Genomic DNA, 17,837 nt, shown 5'->3' with positions numbered 1-17,837 from the left:
GTCTCTCTACAACCTCCTGTGTTTCTGCGCAAATCTGTGACCCAAGCATGACAATATAAAAATAACCATATAAACATATGGTTTCTACTTCGCGGATTTTCTTATTTCGCGGGTGGCTCTGGAACGCAACCCCCGCGATGGAGGAGGGATTACTGTATTCACCAAATAAAAATAAAATAAAACAAGTGCAACTTGGTGATGACATCTTTACCAACTGAACCATCGTTAAGGCAAACTGCATTAATATTGACCTTGCTTCAAGCTAAGCTATATACATAAATAATAAAACTTCAACTTGCATTTATAATGCTTTTTGTGTTATAGCCCTACGGAATTGTATTAGGGCCACGTTGAAGAAAAAAAAAACTATATGTCAAGATTAAAGTCGACATTTCCACTTTATTCTTGCAGTTTATTTTGTCATTAAATAAGAATGTCGTAAACTAAACTTGTTGTTAATCGCTACGCTCTTCTTAAACTGACTTCCTCTTACACTAAGAGGCAGCGATCGCCGCACAGAATACATTCACTTCATGATATTCCTGCTCTCTGAAAATGTAGAATGCTAAGATAATTTTTCATGATGAAATGCATTAAAGCAGGTATTAAACATGCACGGTAGTGCTGCTCTCTCGCAGTAAGGAGTCCCCAGGTGTACGTTCAGTGTAGAGAACTTCATGGCAGGTGTGACAAGGTTCCAAAAAACTGGATGTATGAATGGGTATCGCACAGGTTTAACTTAAATGTTGGGTTCGTGATCTGGTGGTCGAAGACCCAAACACAGAATTCAATGGATGTTCTTCTGAGCGGGCTTTCATTATTGCATGCATGCTGTCTCTTTCTGATGTATTAAACCCCCAGTTCCTATCCTTCATTTTTCTTTCTCCACATAACCAATCTCCATACGATAAACGTCCTTGTGAAATTAAAACTAGTTATAAACTTAGACCACGGAGTGTTCAGAAATTAAAAAAAAAAATCTTCGTTATACATGTTTAATTATGATGTCCATTCAGGGTTGCGCCCATCCCAGCAAGCATTGTGTGCAAGGCAGGAGGAAATCCTGAACGTGGCGCCAGCACATCGCAGGGTGAATACGAGCAATACATACACTAGCACGGTTAATATAGCATAACAAAACCCGCCGTCCTACATGAGTTTGAAAGGAAACTGAAGCACACGAGTAAACCCACCAGAAAAACATGCAAATTCAAAGTAAGGAACATCCGGGACCCCATTGCTGCAAGGCAGCAGTGCAACCTCCATGCCACCGTGCCCCCTCATGATTAATACATGCTTTAATGCATTTCATCATGAAAAGTATTTATCTTAGTATTGTAAATGTTCAGGGAGCAGGAATATCATGAAATTAATGTATTCTGTGTGCTGCCTGCGCTTCCTCATAATGCAAGAGGAAGTCAGTTTAACATGGCTCGGGTAACATAACACAAAGCATTTAATGTGCTACATAACTTATGATGGGGTTTGAGAAAATCTAGTAAATTAAATATTCATTTTAAGATGTTTAGTTTACGATGTTCTAGTTTTAATAACAAATTCCGAGAATAAAGTCAACATGTTGACTTTAATCTCGACAAACAGCGAGAATAAAGTAGAAATGTCGACTTTATTCTCGTCATAAGCGTCGAGATTAAAGTGGAAATGTCGAGAATAAAGTCAACATGTCGTCACACTATTACACAGTACCCAGGTACAATTACACAGTATTGAAAAAATACAACTTGGCTTGCAATATTATCCAGTAGTATAGAAATAGTATTCACACATTTGAACATAATGGTCCACATCCGACCTTTTAAATCCAAAGTATCTCCAGACAACAGATGTGACTCCTTTTTCCAGCAAAAGTTCTTCTGTGTCATCATGTTCAACTTCAGTTTCAGAATGTTCTCTGTCCATTTTCACCACGCAATACCTCTACTAACACATGTACTCCGGTGTATGTTTGTTTAGCAGTGAAAAAGAGCCCCCGTGCAACACCTCTGTGGCATGTGTTTAGCGGTGTAGCAGTGAAAAAGGTCCCCCTTAAACAGTTTCCCGTTGCACCACGTTCCAAATGTTGTTTAGGCAATTTAAACCGGTGTTGCAGTATAAGAAAAATCCATAACCAAAATAAACGGTTTTCGGTTTGAACCGGAATACCGCCCAGCACTAATTCAGGGATTGAGTTAATGATTTTGAAAGTTGGAGCGTTTATTTATTTTTTTTGTACCTTTCTGGTTTAGTTTATGAAAGAGACAGATCACATTTCTGTTTTCAGAATATTTTGTGACAGTGCAGTAAGTCACACTGTGGAGATGTCTGGCTTTGTATAAACAAACGGTACTCCTCGAACCGCCACCTTACCGTGGTGGAGGGGTTTGCGTGTCCCAATGATCCTAGGAGCTCTGTTGTCCGGGGCTGTATGCCCCTGGTAGGGCCACCCAAGGCAAACTGGTCCTAGGTGAGGGATGAGACAAAGAGCGGTTATACAAACCTCCTATGACGAATAAAAAATTTAGACGCCGTTTTCCCTCGCCCAGACGCGGGTCACCGGGGCCCCCCTCTGGAGCCAGGCCTGGAGGTGGGGCTCGATGGCGAGCGCCTGGTTGCCCGATCTTGCACCCATGGGGCTCGGCCGGGCACAGCCCGAAGAGGCAACGTGGGTCCCCCTTCCCATGGGCTCACCACCTATGGGAGGGGCCAAGGAGATCGGGTGCAGTGTGAGTTGGGTGGTGGCCGAAGTCGGGGACCTTGGCGGTCCGATCCTCGGCTACAGAAGCTGGCTCTTGGGACATGGAATGTCACCTCTCTGAAGGGGAAGGAGCCTGAGCTTGTGCGTGAGGTTGAGAGGTTCCGGCTAGATATAGTCGGGCTCACCTCGACGCACAGCTTGGACTCTGGAACCAATCTCCTTGAGAGGGGCTGGACTCTCTACCACTCTGGAGTTGCCCCCGGTGAGAGGCGCAGAGCGGGTGTGGGTATACTTATTGCCCCCCGACTTGGAGCCTGTACATTGGGGTTTACCCCAGTAGACGAGAGGGTAGCCTCCATCCGCCTTCGGGTGGGGGGACGGGTCCTAACTGTTGTTTGTGCGTATGCACCGAACAGCAGTTCGGAGTACCCACCCTTTTTGGAGTCCCTGGAGGGTGTGCTATAGGGCATACCATCTGGGGACTCCCTCGTACTGCTGTGAGACTTCAATGCTCACGTGGGCAATGGCCGTGAGACCTGGAAGGGCGTGATTGGGAGGAATGGCCCCCCCGATCTGAACCCGAGTGGTGTTTTGTTATTGGACTTCTGTGCTCGTCATGGATTGTCCATAACGAACACCGTGTTCAAGCATAGGGGTGTTCATATGTGCACTTGGCACCAGGACACCCTAGGCCTCAGTTTGATGATCGACTTTGTGGTCGTGTCGTCGGACTTGCGGCCACATGTCTTGGACACTCGGGTGAAGAGAGGGGCGGAGCTATCAACTGATCACCACCTGGTGGTGAGTTGGCTTCGATGGTGGGGGAGGATGCCGGTCAGGCCTGGTAGGCCCAAACGTGTTGTGAGGGTCTGCTGGGAACGTCTGGCAGAGCCCCCTGTCAGAAGTAGCTTCAACTCCCACCTCCGGCAGAACTTTGACCATGTCCCGAGGGAGGTGGGGGACATTGAGTCCGAATGGGCCATGTTCAGTGCCTCTATTGTTGAGGCGGCTGACCGGAGCTGTGGCCGTAAGGTGGTCGGTGCCTGTCGTGGCAGCAATCCCCGAACCTGTTGGCGGACACCGGTGGTGAGGGATGCCGTCAAGCTGAAGGAGTCCTACCGGTCCCTTTTGTCCTGTGGGACTCTGGAGGCAGCTAATAGGTACCGGCAGGCCAAGCGGAATGCGGCTTCGGTGGTTGCTGACGCAAAAACTCGGGCATGGGAGGAGTTTGGGGAGGCCATGGAGAACGACTTTCGGACGGCTTCGAGGAGATTCTGGTCCACCATCCGGCGTCTCAGGAGGGGGAAGCAGTGCAGTGTCAACACTGTATATGGTGGGGATGGTGCGCTGCTGACCTCAACTCGGGACGTTGTGGGTCGGTGGGGGGAGTACTTCGAAGACCTCCTCAATCCCAATAACATGCCTTCCAATGAGGAAGCAGAGCCTGGGGACTCGGAGGTGGGCTCCCCCATCTCTGGGACTGAGGTCACCGAGGTGGTCAAAAAACTCCTTGGTGGCAAGGCCCTGGGGGTGGATGAGATACGCCTGGAGTTCCTCAAGGCTCTGGATGTTGTAGGGCTGTCTTGGTTGACACGTCTCTACAACAGTGCATGGACATCAGGGACAGTGTCTCTGGATTGGCAGACCGGGGTGGTGGTCCCCCTCTTTAAGAAGGGGGACTGGAGGGTGTGTTCCAACTACAGAGGGATCACACTCCTCAGCCTCCCTGGAAAAGTCTATTTGTGGGTTCTGGAGAGGAGGGTCCGTCAGATAGTCGAACCTCGGATTCAGGAGGAACAATGTGGTTTCCGTCCTGGTCGCGGAACAGTGGACCAGCTCTACACCCTTAGCAAGGTCCTGGAGGGTGCATGGGAGTTCACCCAACCAGTCTACATGTGTTTTGTGGACTTGGAAAAGGCGTTCGACTGTGTCCCTCGGGGAATCCTGTGGGGGGTGCTCAGGGAGTATGGAGTACCGGACCCCCTGATAAGGGCGGTTCAGTCCCTGTACAACCGGTGTCAGAGCTTGGTCCGCATTGCCGGCAGTAAGTCGAACCCGTTTCCAGTGAGAGTTGGACTCCGCCAGGGCTGCCCATTGTCATCGATTCTGTTCATAACTTTTATGGACATAATTTCTAGGCGCAGCCAGGGTGTTGAGGGGGTCCGGTTTGGTGGACTCAGGATTGGGTCACTGCTTTTTGCAGATGATGATGTCCTGTTTGCTTCATCAGGCCGTGATCTTCAGCTCTCTCTGGATCGGTTCGCAGCTGAGTGTGAAGCGGCTGGGATGGGAATCAGCACCTCCAAATCCGAGACCATGGTCCTCAGCCGGAAAAGGGTGGAGTGCCCTCTCAGGGTTGGGAGCGAGATCCTGCCTCAAGTGGAGGAGTTCAAGTATCTCGGGGTCTTGTTCACGAGTGAGGGAAGAATGGAGCGTGAGATCGACAGGCGGATCGGTGCGGCGTCCGCAGTGATGCGGGCTCTGCATCGGTCTGTCGTGGTGAAAAAGGAGCTGAGCCATAAGGAAAAGCTCTCAATTTACCAGTCGATCTATGTTCCTACCCTCACCTATGGTCATGAGCTATGGATAGTGACCGAAAGAACAAGATCGCGAATACAAGCGGCTGAAATGAGTTTCCTCCGCAGGGTGTCTGGGCTCTCCCTTAAAGATAGGGTGAGAAGCTCAGTCATCCGGGAGGGGCTCAGGGTAGAGCCGCTGCTCCTCCGCATCGAGAGGAGTCAGATGAGGTGGCTCGGGCATCTGATCAGGATGCCTCCTGGACGCCTCCCTGGTGAGGTGTTCCGGGCACGTCCAACTGGGAGGAGGCCCCGGGGAAGACCCAGGACACGCTGGAGGGACTATGTCTCCCGGCTGGCCTGGGAACGCCTCGGGATTCTCCCGGAAGAGCTAGAAGAAGTGGTCAGGGAGAGGGAAGTCTGGGCATCTCTGCTCAAGCTGCTGCCCCCGCGACCCGACTTCGGATAAGCGGAAGAGGATGGATACTGTAAAATGGTGATGGCTAGAGAAAAAGTGTGCACGAAAGGAATGGAAGTTCTGTCTTGCTGCGCCCCATGTATCTGACCAGAGAAATTCCACAGATTTTCATCACAATCGTGTTTATTCATTCATTTTTATTTTCTTGGGCAGTAGTCACTGAATACCCTGGACTCATTATGGCTGGCATTCATACAGAAATCAATAATTGAGTTCCACTGGTAGTGGTCAGAACTATCAGTTGGTGCACAACTTGAATAAGTTCTATTCAAGATTTGAAACACAGGGTTTCGTTTCAGAAGCAAGTCAGCAAAAGAACAGACTGAGGGCTGGAGCCAGGAGACAGCCTTTTTTTGACCAGAAAGATGTCAGAGAGGTCCTTAAACAAGCAAATATCAAAAAAGAGCTTGGGCGGCCCAGACAGAATAAGTGGCCATCTGCTTCACTGCTGTGCAGAGGAGCTCTCTCCAATATTCCACTCTGTATTTCAAATTTCCTTGGATTCACAACAAGTCCCCAGCCTATGGGAATGGGCAGTTTTATTCCATTGGCAAAGACTGCACACTCCAAAGCATTAAGTGACTTTAGATCAGTGGCATTAATGTCTCATTGCCTGAAATTTGCAGAAGACTCTGTCATTGTGAGTCTTTTACAAGATAAGGAACACAGCCACGGACCTATTGTCAATGAGTTTGTTCAATGATGAGATCACTCCAGTTTACGACAAAATATTTCTAAGAAGACAGATGTGGTGGTTGATTTCAGGTGCTCCACACAATCCACTGTCTCCACCTTAATTAAAGGGTAGACAGTGGAGATTGTGGAGCAATAAAAATATCATCTGGGAACAATCAATAATCACAATCTAAACTTTGATCTTAACACAGAGCAAATGTGTAAAAAGGGTCAGTCATGAATTTTCTTTCTTAGCAAACAAAGTGGACAAAACCTTCTTTTTTTTAAAAATACTTTACTGGATCCATTGTTACATTTGCTTTTACCTGTTGGTTTGGAAACCTCAGCAATAAGAATATAAACCATCTTAAGTTTTTAAAAATTATTAGTAAAATTATTGATTCACCATAGACCTATATCACTGAAATGTAATGCAAACAGGTTAGAAAGAAAGCCATCTAAGTTCTGTCAGGCAGGTGTCATCCTCTTTTTCTCTAAATTCCAGCTGTTGCCGTCAGGCTGCAGATTTAGGTTTCCAAAGAGCAACATGTTTAAGAACTCTTTTATTCCTAGAGCTATAAGCATTTTAAATTCTCTTTCTAATCGGGACGCTGCTAAATGGTAAATTCAGTAATATTGTTTTGTGTAGTGTTGAAAGTAATTATTCTTCTTTGTACTAATCTTGAGTTTATGTTTATACAATAAATTGTTTGGCAAATGTTGTATCTTTGATTATCTAATAGATCTCTGTAACAATATTTTCTGGTTTTGTACTTTACAGCTGCAGAAAATTTCCCTCTGGGATGATAGTCTACCTAACCTATTTGTACAGACAGCACTAGGGAGTCCATTCCCAGGCTCCCAATTACCATTGGGATTACCATGGGCACCATTACTACAGCTTACACTTCATCAGACAACAGCTTTGAACAGCAACTTGAAATTGCAGTGCATCAGTCTGTTGCATCCGCATAATCTGTGCAAAGAAACTTGCCATCACAGAATGATGACAAGAAACTGGATGCATCAGTAAAAGCTGAAATGGCGGTGTTTCAGAGCAACAGCAAGTGCGGGCATGGTTTAGAACAAGTGTATCAGTATCTGATGACTGTGCCGCCTACTTCAGTGGACGCAGAGCAAGCTTTCTCAGCGTCTGGTGTACTCTGCACGAAGGTGCACTCTAGCCTGGATGACCACACGCTGGACATGTTGTATCTTTAGTTGCAGTAATAAGAGCGTAGAAAGCACATAATAATAAATAATAATACATTTTATTTATATAGCGCCTTTCCCATGCTCAAGGCACTTACAGAATATAATAAAGAACGGCAGGGTATACAGTATATAGCATTGTACAAACCAGATAAATAAATAAAGAAGATTAAGACAGTGAATTCTGAAAAAAAAAAAAAATGCACATGTACTTGTATGACAGCATAAAGTGCTTGTAGATAAGGTTAGTCTTTTATTTGTGTCAACATATTGCAGTAGTTTTATTAAAAATAAGTGTTGGTCGTTCTAAAACCGTTCACATGTGTCATCCCCAGGAGCCCGGGATTCCCGAATTCCCGGGAATGGATTCCCTAGACAGCACATTCAGGCAGAAGTTCTGCAGTCATTTCAGTAAACTTATACTGACTGCTGAGGATCTGTTTGCCGAAACGGTAGTATTTGATGTGTAATAAGGAATATACTATATACAAAATGTACAAGTTGAAATAAGACTTGATGGCAACTACTTTAAAAATGTATGTCAGTAGTCTATTTGAATGGCAACAGTGCTCGTGTAGCAATCAACTAGGAACTAGATTGTAGAGCTGGCTTATTGCAAGAAGTCAGTCCAACTATAGGCAGACTTTGCACACTCCAGCAAATGAACTAACAACACTAGTTTGGCTTCTGAGTAAAATGCCTGTTCTAAAGGTAACCAGAGAACCGCACACAGATATAACTGGATAGTAAACTTTTTAAATAAACATTTTGAATCTGTAGACATAAAATGTATTAAATATAACACATTATTGAAGCTATACTTGGCAGTGATAAAAATGCCTTGTACCTTGTGTGTTGTGTGCTTTCAATCACCATATATCAATGTAATTACAAATAGAGAAGTTGGAGTCAGAGGTTTTGTGTACTGATTCCACAGCCCTATTCGTTTATCACACGCTTGCTTTGCAGCCTTTTTTTTTTTTTTTTTTTTTTAGATTCCATGGTTAAGTAATCTTTTTTTATATTTTATATATATATATATATATATATATATATATATATATATATATATATATATATATATATATATATATAAATTATTATTATTAAAAAAAAAACACAACCCACCACTTCAAATAGATCAGTGCATGCTAGTTCTGTCAAGATAAAAGCGATATTGAGTTGAATCGGGGCATTGTAAATCGGAATTGAATCAGGACATCAGTGCCAGTACCCATCCCTACTTACCCTCTGCAGTCACAAAATAAAAGCACAGTACCACAACTCTGCACACATTGAATTATATACATATTATGTACATGAACTGTGGCGGAGTGGTGGCTCTGAGGCTAAGGATCTGCGCTGGTATCCCGAAAGTTGCTGGTTCGAATCCTCGTCACTGCCATAAGAGATCCTACTCTGCTGGGCCCTTGAGCAAGGCCCTTAACCTTCAATTGCTCCAGGGGTGCTGTACAATGGCTGACCCTGCGCTCTGACCCCAAGTGGTATACGAAAACTAACAAATTCCTAATACGAGAAATTGTATAAGGCAAAATAAAGAAAAAAGAAAAAATTTATATAATGGAGCAACTGTACTTTCTAAATTTTTTTTTTTCATAAATGCAACAGAAAAATTAAGTAATGAAATTTGAAAATGTTAGTCTTAAATCTTGTGATTAGTGAAGTTTTTCTAAGATATTGTCAATTTGTACAACATTTGGGAAACATTTACCCAAAAGACCAAGTTAATCCTTAACACTAGAATTACCAGAGCCTACGAAAAAACTCGTAGATCCGTCCCACCTTAAATCGCTTCACACCTCTCCATCAGCGTCTTTTGTCTTGTAAATGTGTCGATAATCAGCCCTCTATCACATCCCCCCACCGCTGCACAGTTTTCTCAGCTCAAGTCTGGTTACCTGCGTGTCAGTTGCTTAGAGTTGTATAGAGTGAGAAGTCAAGCAAAATGACACCTTTTATAAATACTACATCATTATTTGGAACACATGCATTTCATGTTTATGTAAACACATCGTTAAAACAAACGTTTTTCATGTTTTAGTAATAATTGACAAAATGTAGACATGAAGTGTATAATGTGTGAAGCCTGAAGTCCAAATATCAAATAAACACTTCCACAAAAGTTACAAATATAACAGAACAAGTGCGCTTCTATTCAAGACTATAACATAAAAAGTACCTGCATTAGGGTGCGACATTGACAAGCATTTGCTACAACTGTTAACTGGTAATCAAAACTTCATGGGTACGACCCCGGACGAGTCCATTTTGAGAAGTGAGCTGCTCTTACTCTTACTATCTTAGAATAAAAACATACATTTGATTTCAGTCTGTAACAGCTGGTGTAAATTTATGATACTTGTAAAGGTTAGCTTTGTTTTTTGTTTTTTTTAATTCAGTTTTATTCTCTTAGTCACGTTCACGATCCCATCCCCCCATCTGACACTGCGGTTTTCACATAAAGACGCGCTATAACAGAGGTGAACTCAGATCATGACGACAGTTCTACATCGGAGCAAGAATGCACGTCGCACTTTTGCCGTCGCTGTACTTTGTATATGTACATGGGAAGCTCTGCAGTCTATTTGTGACTTTACGCTGTAGGAAGTAAGTAAATAAATAAAGGTAAATAAGTAAATAACATTCGAACTGGCTTTTATATGCAAAGTACAGTGACGGCAGCTTCCACCTGCAGCTATAGACTCTTCAGTACGCGAGCGACTCTCCACACTACTGTTTAGAGCTGGACGGTGTATGTGCTCAAAAAAAAAAAGTCTAACTGCATTTTCGTACCATTGCTTGCGTATTAAAGTGTCAGCAGGCACTTGTTGTGGCATTACACATGTATTTTTTGAGCATGCCCGTGTCGATCAAACACAGGAAGCTCTGCAGTCTACTTGTGACTTTACGCTGTAGGAAGTAAGTAAATAAAGGTAAATAAGTAAATAACATTCGATCTGGCTCTTATATACAAAGTACAGACTGCAGAGCTTCCTGTGTGTATATACAAAGCGCGGCGATGCAGTGTCAGATTGGGTGGGGGGGCTTGGGGGTGGGATCATGAATGTGACTAAGAGAATAAAACTGAATAAAAAAAAACAAAGCTAACCTTTACGAGTATCATAAATTTACACTGGCTGTTACTGACTGAAATCAATAAGAGCAGCTCACTTCTCAAAACGGACTCGTCTGGGGTCGAACTCGTAAAGTTTTGATTACCAGTCAACAGCTGATACCATTGCACCACTGAAGCCGTCATAGCAAATGCATGTCAATGTCGCACCCTAACACGGGTTCTTTTTCTGCAGTTATAGTCTTGAATAGAAGTGCACTTGTTCTGTTATATTTGTACCTTTTGTGAAAGTGTTTATTTGATATCTGGACTTCAGGCTTCACACATTATACACTTCATGTCTAAATTTTGTTATTACTAAAACATGAAAAACGTTTGTTTTAATGATGTGTTTACATAAACATGAAATGCATGTGTTCCAAATAATGATATAGTATTTATAAAAGGTGTCATTTTGCTTGACTCCTCACTCTATACAACTCTAAGCAACGGACACGCAGGTAAACAGACATGAGCTGAGACAACTGTGTGGCGGTGGGGGAATGTGATAGTAGGCTGCTTGCTGCTTATCGACACATTTACAGAACAAAAGACGCTGATGGAGAGATGTGAAGTGATTTAAGGTGGGACGGACGTATGAGTTTTTTCGTAGGCTCTGGTAATTCTAGTGTTTATGCCAAAACATAAAAATCAATTGCTGTAACAGTGTTCATTTGCAAATTACCTAACCTGATCATCCATCTTTCTAGTCCACTTTATTTAGTTCAGTTTAGAGAACCTGGAGTCTGTTCCTGTCATGCCAGTTTATACTTTACTGTAGTAAGCTAAATTTAAACGCACATCTTTAGGGACATAGTAGGAAAACAGGAGTTCCCTTATTTGTACTAATGTGTACAGTATGCAGTAATGAAGCATTGTTCCTAAATACTGTATAAGCATAATCATGTATAGAGGTTTACTCCACCCAGTGGAGGAAACCGAGTTATGCAGATTATATGAAAATATTGCTAAGGTTATACAGTGGTGTGAAAAACTATTTGCCCCCTTCCTGATTTCTTATTCTTTTGCATGTTTGTCACACAAAATGTTTCTGATCATCAAACACATTTAACCATTAGTCAAATATAACACAAGTAAACACAAAATGCAGTTTGCAAATGGTGGTTTTTATTATTTAGGGAGAAAAAAAAATCCAAACCTACATGGCCCTATGTGAAAAAGTAATTGCCCCCTGAACCTAATAACTGGTTGGGCCACCCTTAGCAGCAATAACTGCAATCAAGCGTTTGCGATAACTTGCAATGAGTCTTTTACAGCGCTCTGGAGGAATTTTGGCCCACTCATCTTTGCAAAATTGTTGTAATTCAGCTTTATTTGAGGGTTTTCTAGCATGAACTGCCTTTTTAAGGTCATGCCATAGCATCTCAATTGGATTCAGGTCAGGACTTTGACTAGGCCACTCCAAAGTCTTCATTTTGTTTTTCTTCAGCCATTCAGAGGTGGATTTGCTGGTGTGTTTTGGGTCATTGTCCTGTTGCAGCACCCAAGATCGCTTCAGCTTGAGTTGACGAACAGATGGCCGGACATTCTCCTTCAGGATTTTTTGGTAGACAGTAGAATTCATGGTTCCATCTATCACAGCAAGCCTTCCAGGTCCTGAAGCAGCAAAACAACCCCAGACCATCACACTACCACCACCATATTTTACTGTTGGTATGATGTTCTTTTTCTGAAATGCGGTGTTCCTTTTACGCCAGATGTAACGGGACATTTGCCTTCCAAAAAGTTCAACTTTTGACTCATCAGTCCACAAGGTATTTTCCCAAAAGTCTTGGCAATCATTGAGATGTTTCTTAGCAAAATTGAGACGAGCCCTAATGTTCTTTTTGCTTAACAGTGGTTTGCGTCTTGGAAATCTGCCATGCAGGCCGTTTTTGCCCAGTCTCTTTCTTATGGTGGAGTCGTGAACACTGACCTTAATTGAGGCAAGTGAGGCCTGCAGTTCTTTAGACGTTGTCCTGGGGTCTTTTGTGACCTCTCGGATGAGTCGTCTCTGCGCTCTTGGGGTAATTTTGGTCGGCTGGCCACTCCTGGGAAGGTTCACCACTGTTCCATGTTTTTGCCATTTGTGGATAATGGCTCTCACTGTGGTTCGCTGGAGTCCCAGAGCTTTAGAAATGGCTTTATAACCTTTACCAGACTGATAGATCTCAATTACTTCTGTTCTCATTTGTTCCTGAATTTCTTTGGATCTTGGCATGATGTCTGGCTTTTGAGGTGCTTTTGGTCTACTTCTCTGTGTCAGGCAGCTCCTATTTAAGTGATTTCTTGATTGAAACAGGTGTGGCAGTAATCAGGCCTGGGGGTGGCTACGGAAATTGAACTCAGGTGTGATACACCACAGTTAGGTTATTTTTTAACAAGGGGGCAATTACTTTTTCACACAGGGCAATGTAGGTTTGGATTTTTTTTCTCCCTAAATAATAAACACCATCATTGAAAAACTGCATTTTGTGTTTACTTGTGTTATATTTGACTAATGGTTAAATGTGTTTGATGATCAGAAACATTTTGTGTGACAAACATGCAAAAGAATAAGAAATCAGGAAGGGGGCAAATAGTTTTTCACACCACTGTATCTGTAGCTGTCGCATCAACATAACTATGCATAATCCATGGCATCAACATAACTTTGCATAATCCATGATTTTTTTTTTCTTTTTCTCAATCATTTCACAAAAACTTGGATTGTCAACTATTATTGTAACTTATGTAGGCAATACTATTTCTATTTTGAACTACTGATTGTAAAGAATGCCCAAGTAAGTGTGGCTTACAGTAAATGAACTATTTGATAAACTGAAATCTTGAGAAAATCAGTAAGTCTGTTATATCTAAAATCTCATCACATAAAGGCCACAGACTAGATGCAGCTGATGGGGTGTGTGTTTGTGTGTGTGTTTTTTTTCCCCTCTTCTCTCCCCTTTTGGTAGCAAAGAGCCCATGGTTTAAAATTGCTTTTACAGTTTTTCATAACTTTAAATAACAGCTGACAGTTTTCCATTATCATTGGTAACTACATTCCTATGAACTGTTCGACTTCTTGCAAAGTTAAAAAGCTAGATGTATGCCAGATAAATTAGGTCTCCGAGGATGCTCACTTCTTTTACTTGAACTTTCCTCCTATTAATAAAACTGTTTTAACCTCCTCCTCATTTGGTAATCCACCTGTGCCATTGAACAGGAGATCTAACTCTAAAATAGCAATTTTTGGTAGAGAAAGAAAAAAACTTAAAAAGCCAGTTTGAGATAACGACTCTTATCAGTCTACTGTGTGGCAGCCAATTGTAAGGGGACATTTAAGCCATTTATGGAACTGGGGAGTCTAGTGTTTTGTGTGTGTGTGTTTTGGGTGTACATTTAAAAAAAAAAAAAAAAAATCAAAGTTCATATGCTTTAAGTGTACTGTCTGTGTAAATATATAAATAAAGGCATAAAAGTTTTGCAGTGTATTACCATTCATCTGTATGCTGATTAAGGATAAAACCATAAATTAAAATTCAACTTCCATTAATGCAATGAACTTGGTTTAGTCTTAATTGCTTTTGCATATAGAGTAAAGTGGAACCGTGGCCAAGTAGTACTGTGCCCTGCGCATTTATAATGTTCCTTGTATCACCCATCGACGGCAGGTGCTTATAGCATGTCCGCGATCTTTTCGGATTCGCTTTTACGGCGAACTGCTACAGCGCTGGGAGACTGTGATTGCTTTGGGATGCTCTTCCGCGTGTCGTCCCATTGGGTGGAATCCCACAAGAGTTTAGAAACTCACTCACACCAGCCATGATTCTTTTCAAAGGTAAAGTGCAGGTTAATTTGTTTTATGTATTTTTACTTTATATTTTGTATTAATCATTTATATATGAATGGTTTTGGGTTGTGGAACGAATCATCTGAGTTTCCATTATTTCTTATTGGGAAATTCACTTTGATATACGAGCGCTTTGGACTGCGAGCACATTTCCAGAATGAATTATGCTTGCAAACCGAGGTTCCACTGTATTTAAAATATTTAATACACTTCGCAGGACTTGGCTAAGCAATACATTCATTTATATAAAGTTGCAGTGTGCAAGTTAGTGAAGAGTCTCTGTTTTAGAATGATCTATCCCCATAAGTGTCTTAGTACTCAAATTTAGCAGCCAGGATGTTTACCATGACATTCCATAAGGTAATTTTGAAGCATAAGCTTGTTGGCAATGCAACAGTTCTGTCTCTTAAGACCTAGAAGTTTAGCTTGCTGTTTTATAACCTTTGAAATAAGATATCAGACTTGGTCCAAGACAAAGGCATATATAAATATCTTTACTATGAATATAATAAAAATGTAATAATGAAGGTCTAGAGTTAAAAATTCTTTTGTTGAATACAGAAATAAATGATTAAATTCTTGTAACAGTTTACTGCAAATTCTTCCTAAAACTGTAGCCATCTTTTGCCATGTTACGCAGTCATGCACTTAGTATACAAAAGTAAGCCTCAAATATCATTCATCAACTATGTGACTGCATTATAATGTGTAAATCTGCTTGATTTCATAGCATGTATATTAAAGACTTGTTAATTTCAGTTATTAAATTTTGTTTGCAAGCTGTAGACTTATATTTGGATTTGGTTTTTTTTTCTCTCTCATTTCAAAGATGATGATGGGAATAACCAATGGCCAGATATCCTGAAATTTCTTTTTGATTCAGTTAATTCGCAGAATGTGGGACTGCGAGAGGCAGCTCTACATATTTTCTGGTAAGTTGTCAAATGTCAATTTATTTATATAGCATATTTAAAACAACATAGGAATGCTGTGGCCAAAGTGCTTTACAATAAAAGAAAAAAAACATATAATTAATGTAAATAACATAAACAGAAATAAATGAACATAAATAAAATAAATAATAAATAGAAGTAAGATTACAATAATCACAATGTGGAAACCATCAGTATTGCTGAAGGTCACGGAAAGCAAGTGAATAGAAATTAGTCTTTAATCTTGTTTTGAACAGTTCAATTGTAGACGACTCCTTTTATGTAATGAGGTAAAGAGTTCCACAGACAAGGAGCAGCAGCTGCAAAAGCCCTGTCCCCCTTAGTTTTACACTTGGTACGAGGGACAACAAGAGACAACTGACCAGAAGATCTAAGCACTCTAGATGGCTGGTGTAAAGCACAGAATTCAGATAATAATGGCAGGAGCAAGCCCATATAAAGATTTAAAAACTGTCAACAAGATTTTAAAATCAATACGAAAACTGACAGGCAGCCAGTGTAAAGAAGCTAATATTGGAGAAACAGAATCTGACTTTCTTGCCCCAACCAGAAAGCGAGCGGCAGCATTCCGGACCAACTGTAACCTGTGTATCAGGGATTTGCTAATCCCAGAATACAGCGAGTTGCAGTAATCAAGGTGAGAAAAGATAAAAGCATGAGTAGCTTTCTCAAGATCCCTAGAAGATAAAAAAGGCTTGACCTTACCTAAATGACGAAGCTGGAAAAAGCAACTCTTGACTACAGAATTAATCTGTTTCTGAAAAGAGATGTTATTGTCAAAGATAACACCAAGATTGCGGACTTGAGGTTTGCAAAAGACAGAGCCGAGCAGTCCAAGACCAATTTGGGCTTTAGAAATGGACCCACTATAAGCACCTCCGTTTTATTTTGATTCAGATCAAGAAAATTATTAGCCATCCAGGATCTTAGTTCAAAAAGACTGTTGTGCAGTTGATTCATTGCAGAGTTGCAGACTGGAGTATAAACCTGTGTATCATTAGCATAGCAGTGAAAAGAAATGTTACATTTCCTAAAAATAGCTCCAATAGGGTGAAGGTATATAGAGAATAAAATGGGACCCAAAATGGATCCTTGGGGAACACCACATTTAAGAGAAACAGTAGATGAATAAGAGGAATTTAAAGTTACTGAAAAGTGCATACCAATTAGATACGACTTGAACCAGTTAAGAGCAGCCCCTTTAAGCCTAACAAGATGTTCAAGCCGCAACAGCAATATCTCCTGGTCAATAGTGTCAAAGGCAGCGGACAGGTCAAAGAGGACAAGGACTCTAGCACCACCTGGGTCAGTAATAATAGAGATGTCATTGAATACTTTCAGGAGGGCCATCTCAACACCATGATAATGCGTAAAGCCAGACTGGTAGATCTCAAATTATTGGAGTTAGGGTGATCAACCAATTGATTATAAATAATTCTTTCTAATATTTTAGCCAGAAATGGCAATTCGGAAATTGGGCGAAAATCGGCTAAAACTCCAGGATCTAATTCTGCCTTTTTTTTTAGACAGGGACACACCACAGCATGTTTAAAAATGAGGGCACAACCCCCTCACTAATAGAATCATTGATAATGGCTAGTAAAGGTGGACCCAAAACATCAAAGGCTTCCACTAAGAGGTGTGGTGGTATAATATCAAGAGGACTGAGAGTAAGTTTAAGGGTGTCAATAGTACTTTTTAACTGTGAAAGTCAGACAAGATCAAAAGATTCCAAGACAATGCCATGATTAACAGTAGGAAGTTCATAGCCAGTTAGAACAATACCATGGCGGATTGTATCAGTTTTATTGACAAAGAATGAAAGAAACTGCTCAAATGAAAGAACAGTACTATTTAATCCCATTAATTGTATTAAATAAGAACCTAGAATTCTTAGAATGATGGGATACTAAATCAGCAAAGAAATCATGTTTAGCTTTAACTGCAGTCCTAAAAATCTATTTAGAAACAATCAGGCCATCTTTTTTCCAACGCCGTTCAACAGGCACGGCGTAGCGGTCGCATTGTTTCATTTAGCCAGGGAGCAGGTCTTCCCTTATTACAGCATATCTTGAGCAGAGCAATTGAGTCTAAAACCGTTTTACAAGAAGAATTGAATTCTAAGACCGAATCATCGATACCATCATACATGTACATCAAGACTAGAGAATATGTTTTTAAGATCGGATATAATAGAACAATTTAAAAAGAGAGAACAGCATGGAGCACAACTAGTAGTAAGAATATTCAAATCCATCATTATAGAAAAGTGATCAGAAAAAGAAACATTGCATAAATCGATATAATTAACTGTAATATCACATGTAAGAACGAGATCAAGGG

General features: G+C 41.4%; 1 protein-coding gene across 1 annotated transcript in view; it reads left to right on the top strand.

The window, feature by feature from the left end:
- kpnb3 (karyopherin (importin) beta 3) overlaps positions 1 to 17,837 on the top strand; it is a 110,813-nt gene that overhangs the window by 27,030 nt on the left and 65,946 nt on the right. The window contains exon 4 of the mRNA XM_028799540.2: positions 15,371 to 15,473. Coding sequence (XP_028655373.1) covers positions 15,371 to 15,473 — 103 coding nt within the window. The remainder of the gene's footprint in view (positions 1 to 15,370; positions 15,474 to 17,837) is intronic.

This window comes from Erpetoichthys calabaricus, chromosome 4, assembly GCF_900747795.2.
Source record: "Erpetoichthys calabaricus chromosome 4, fErpCal1.3, whole genome shotgun sequence".
Lineage (NCBI taxonomy): Eukaryota > Metazoa > Chordata > Cladistia > Polypteriformes > Polypteridae > Erpetoichthys > Erpetoichthys calabaricus.
The sequence above is the reverse complement of the archived record's forward strand: the minus strand, read 5'-3'. Positions and strand labels throughout refer to the sequence as shown.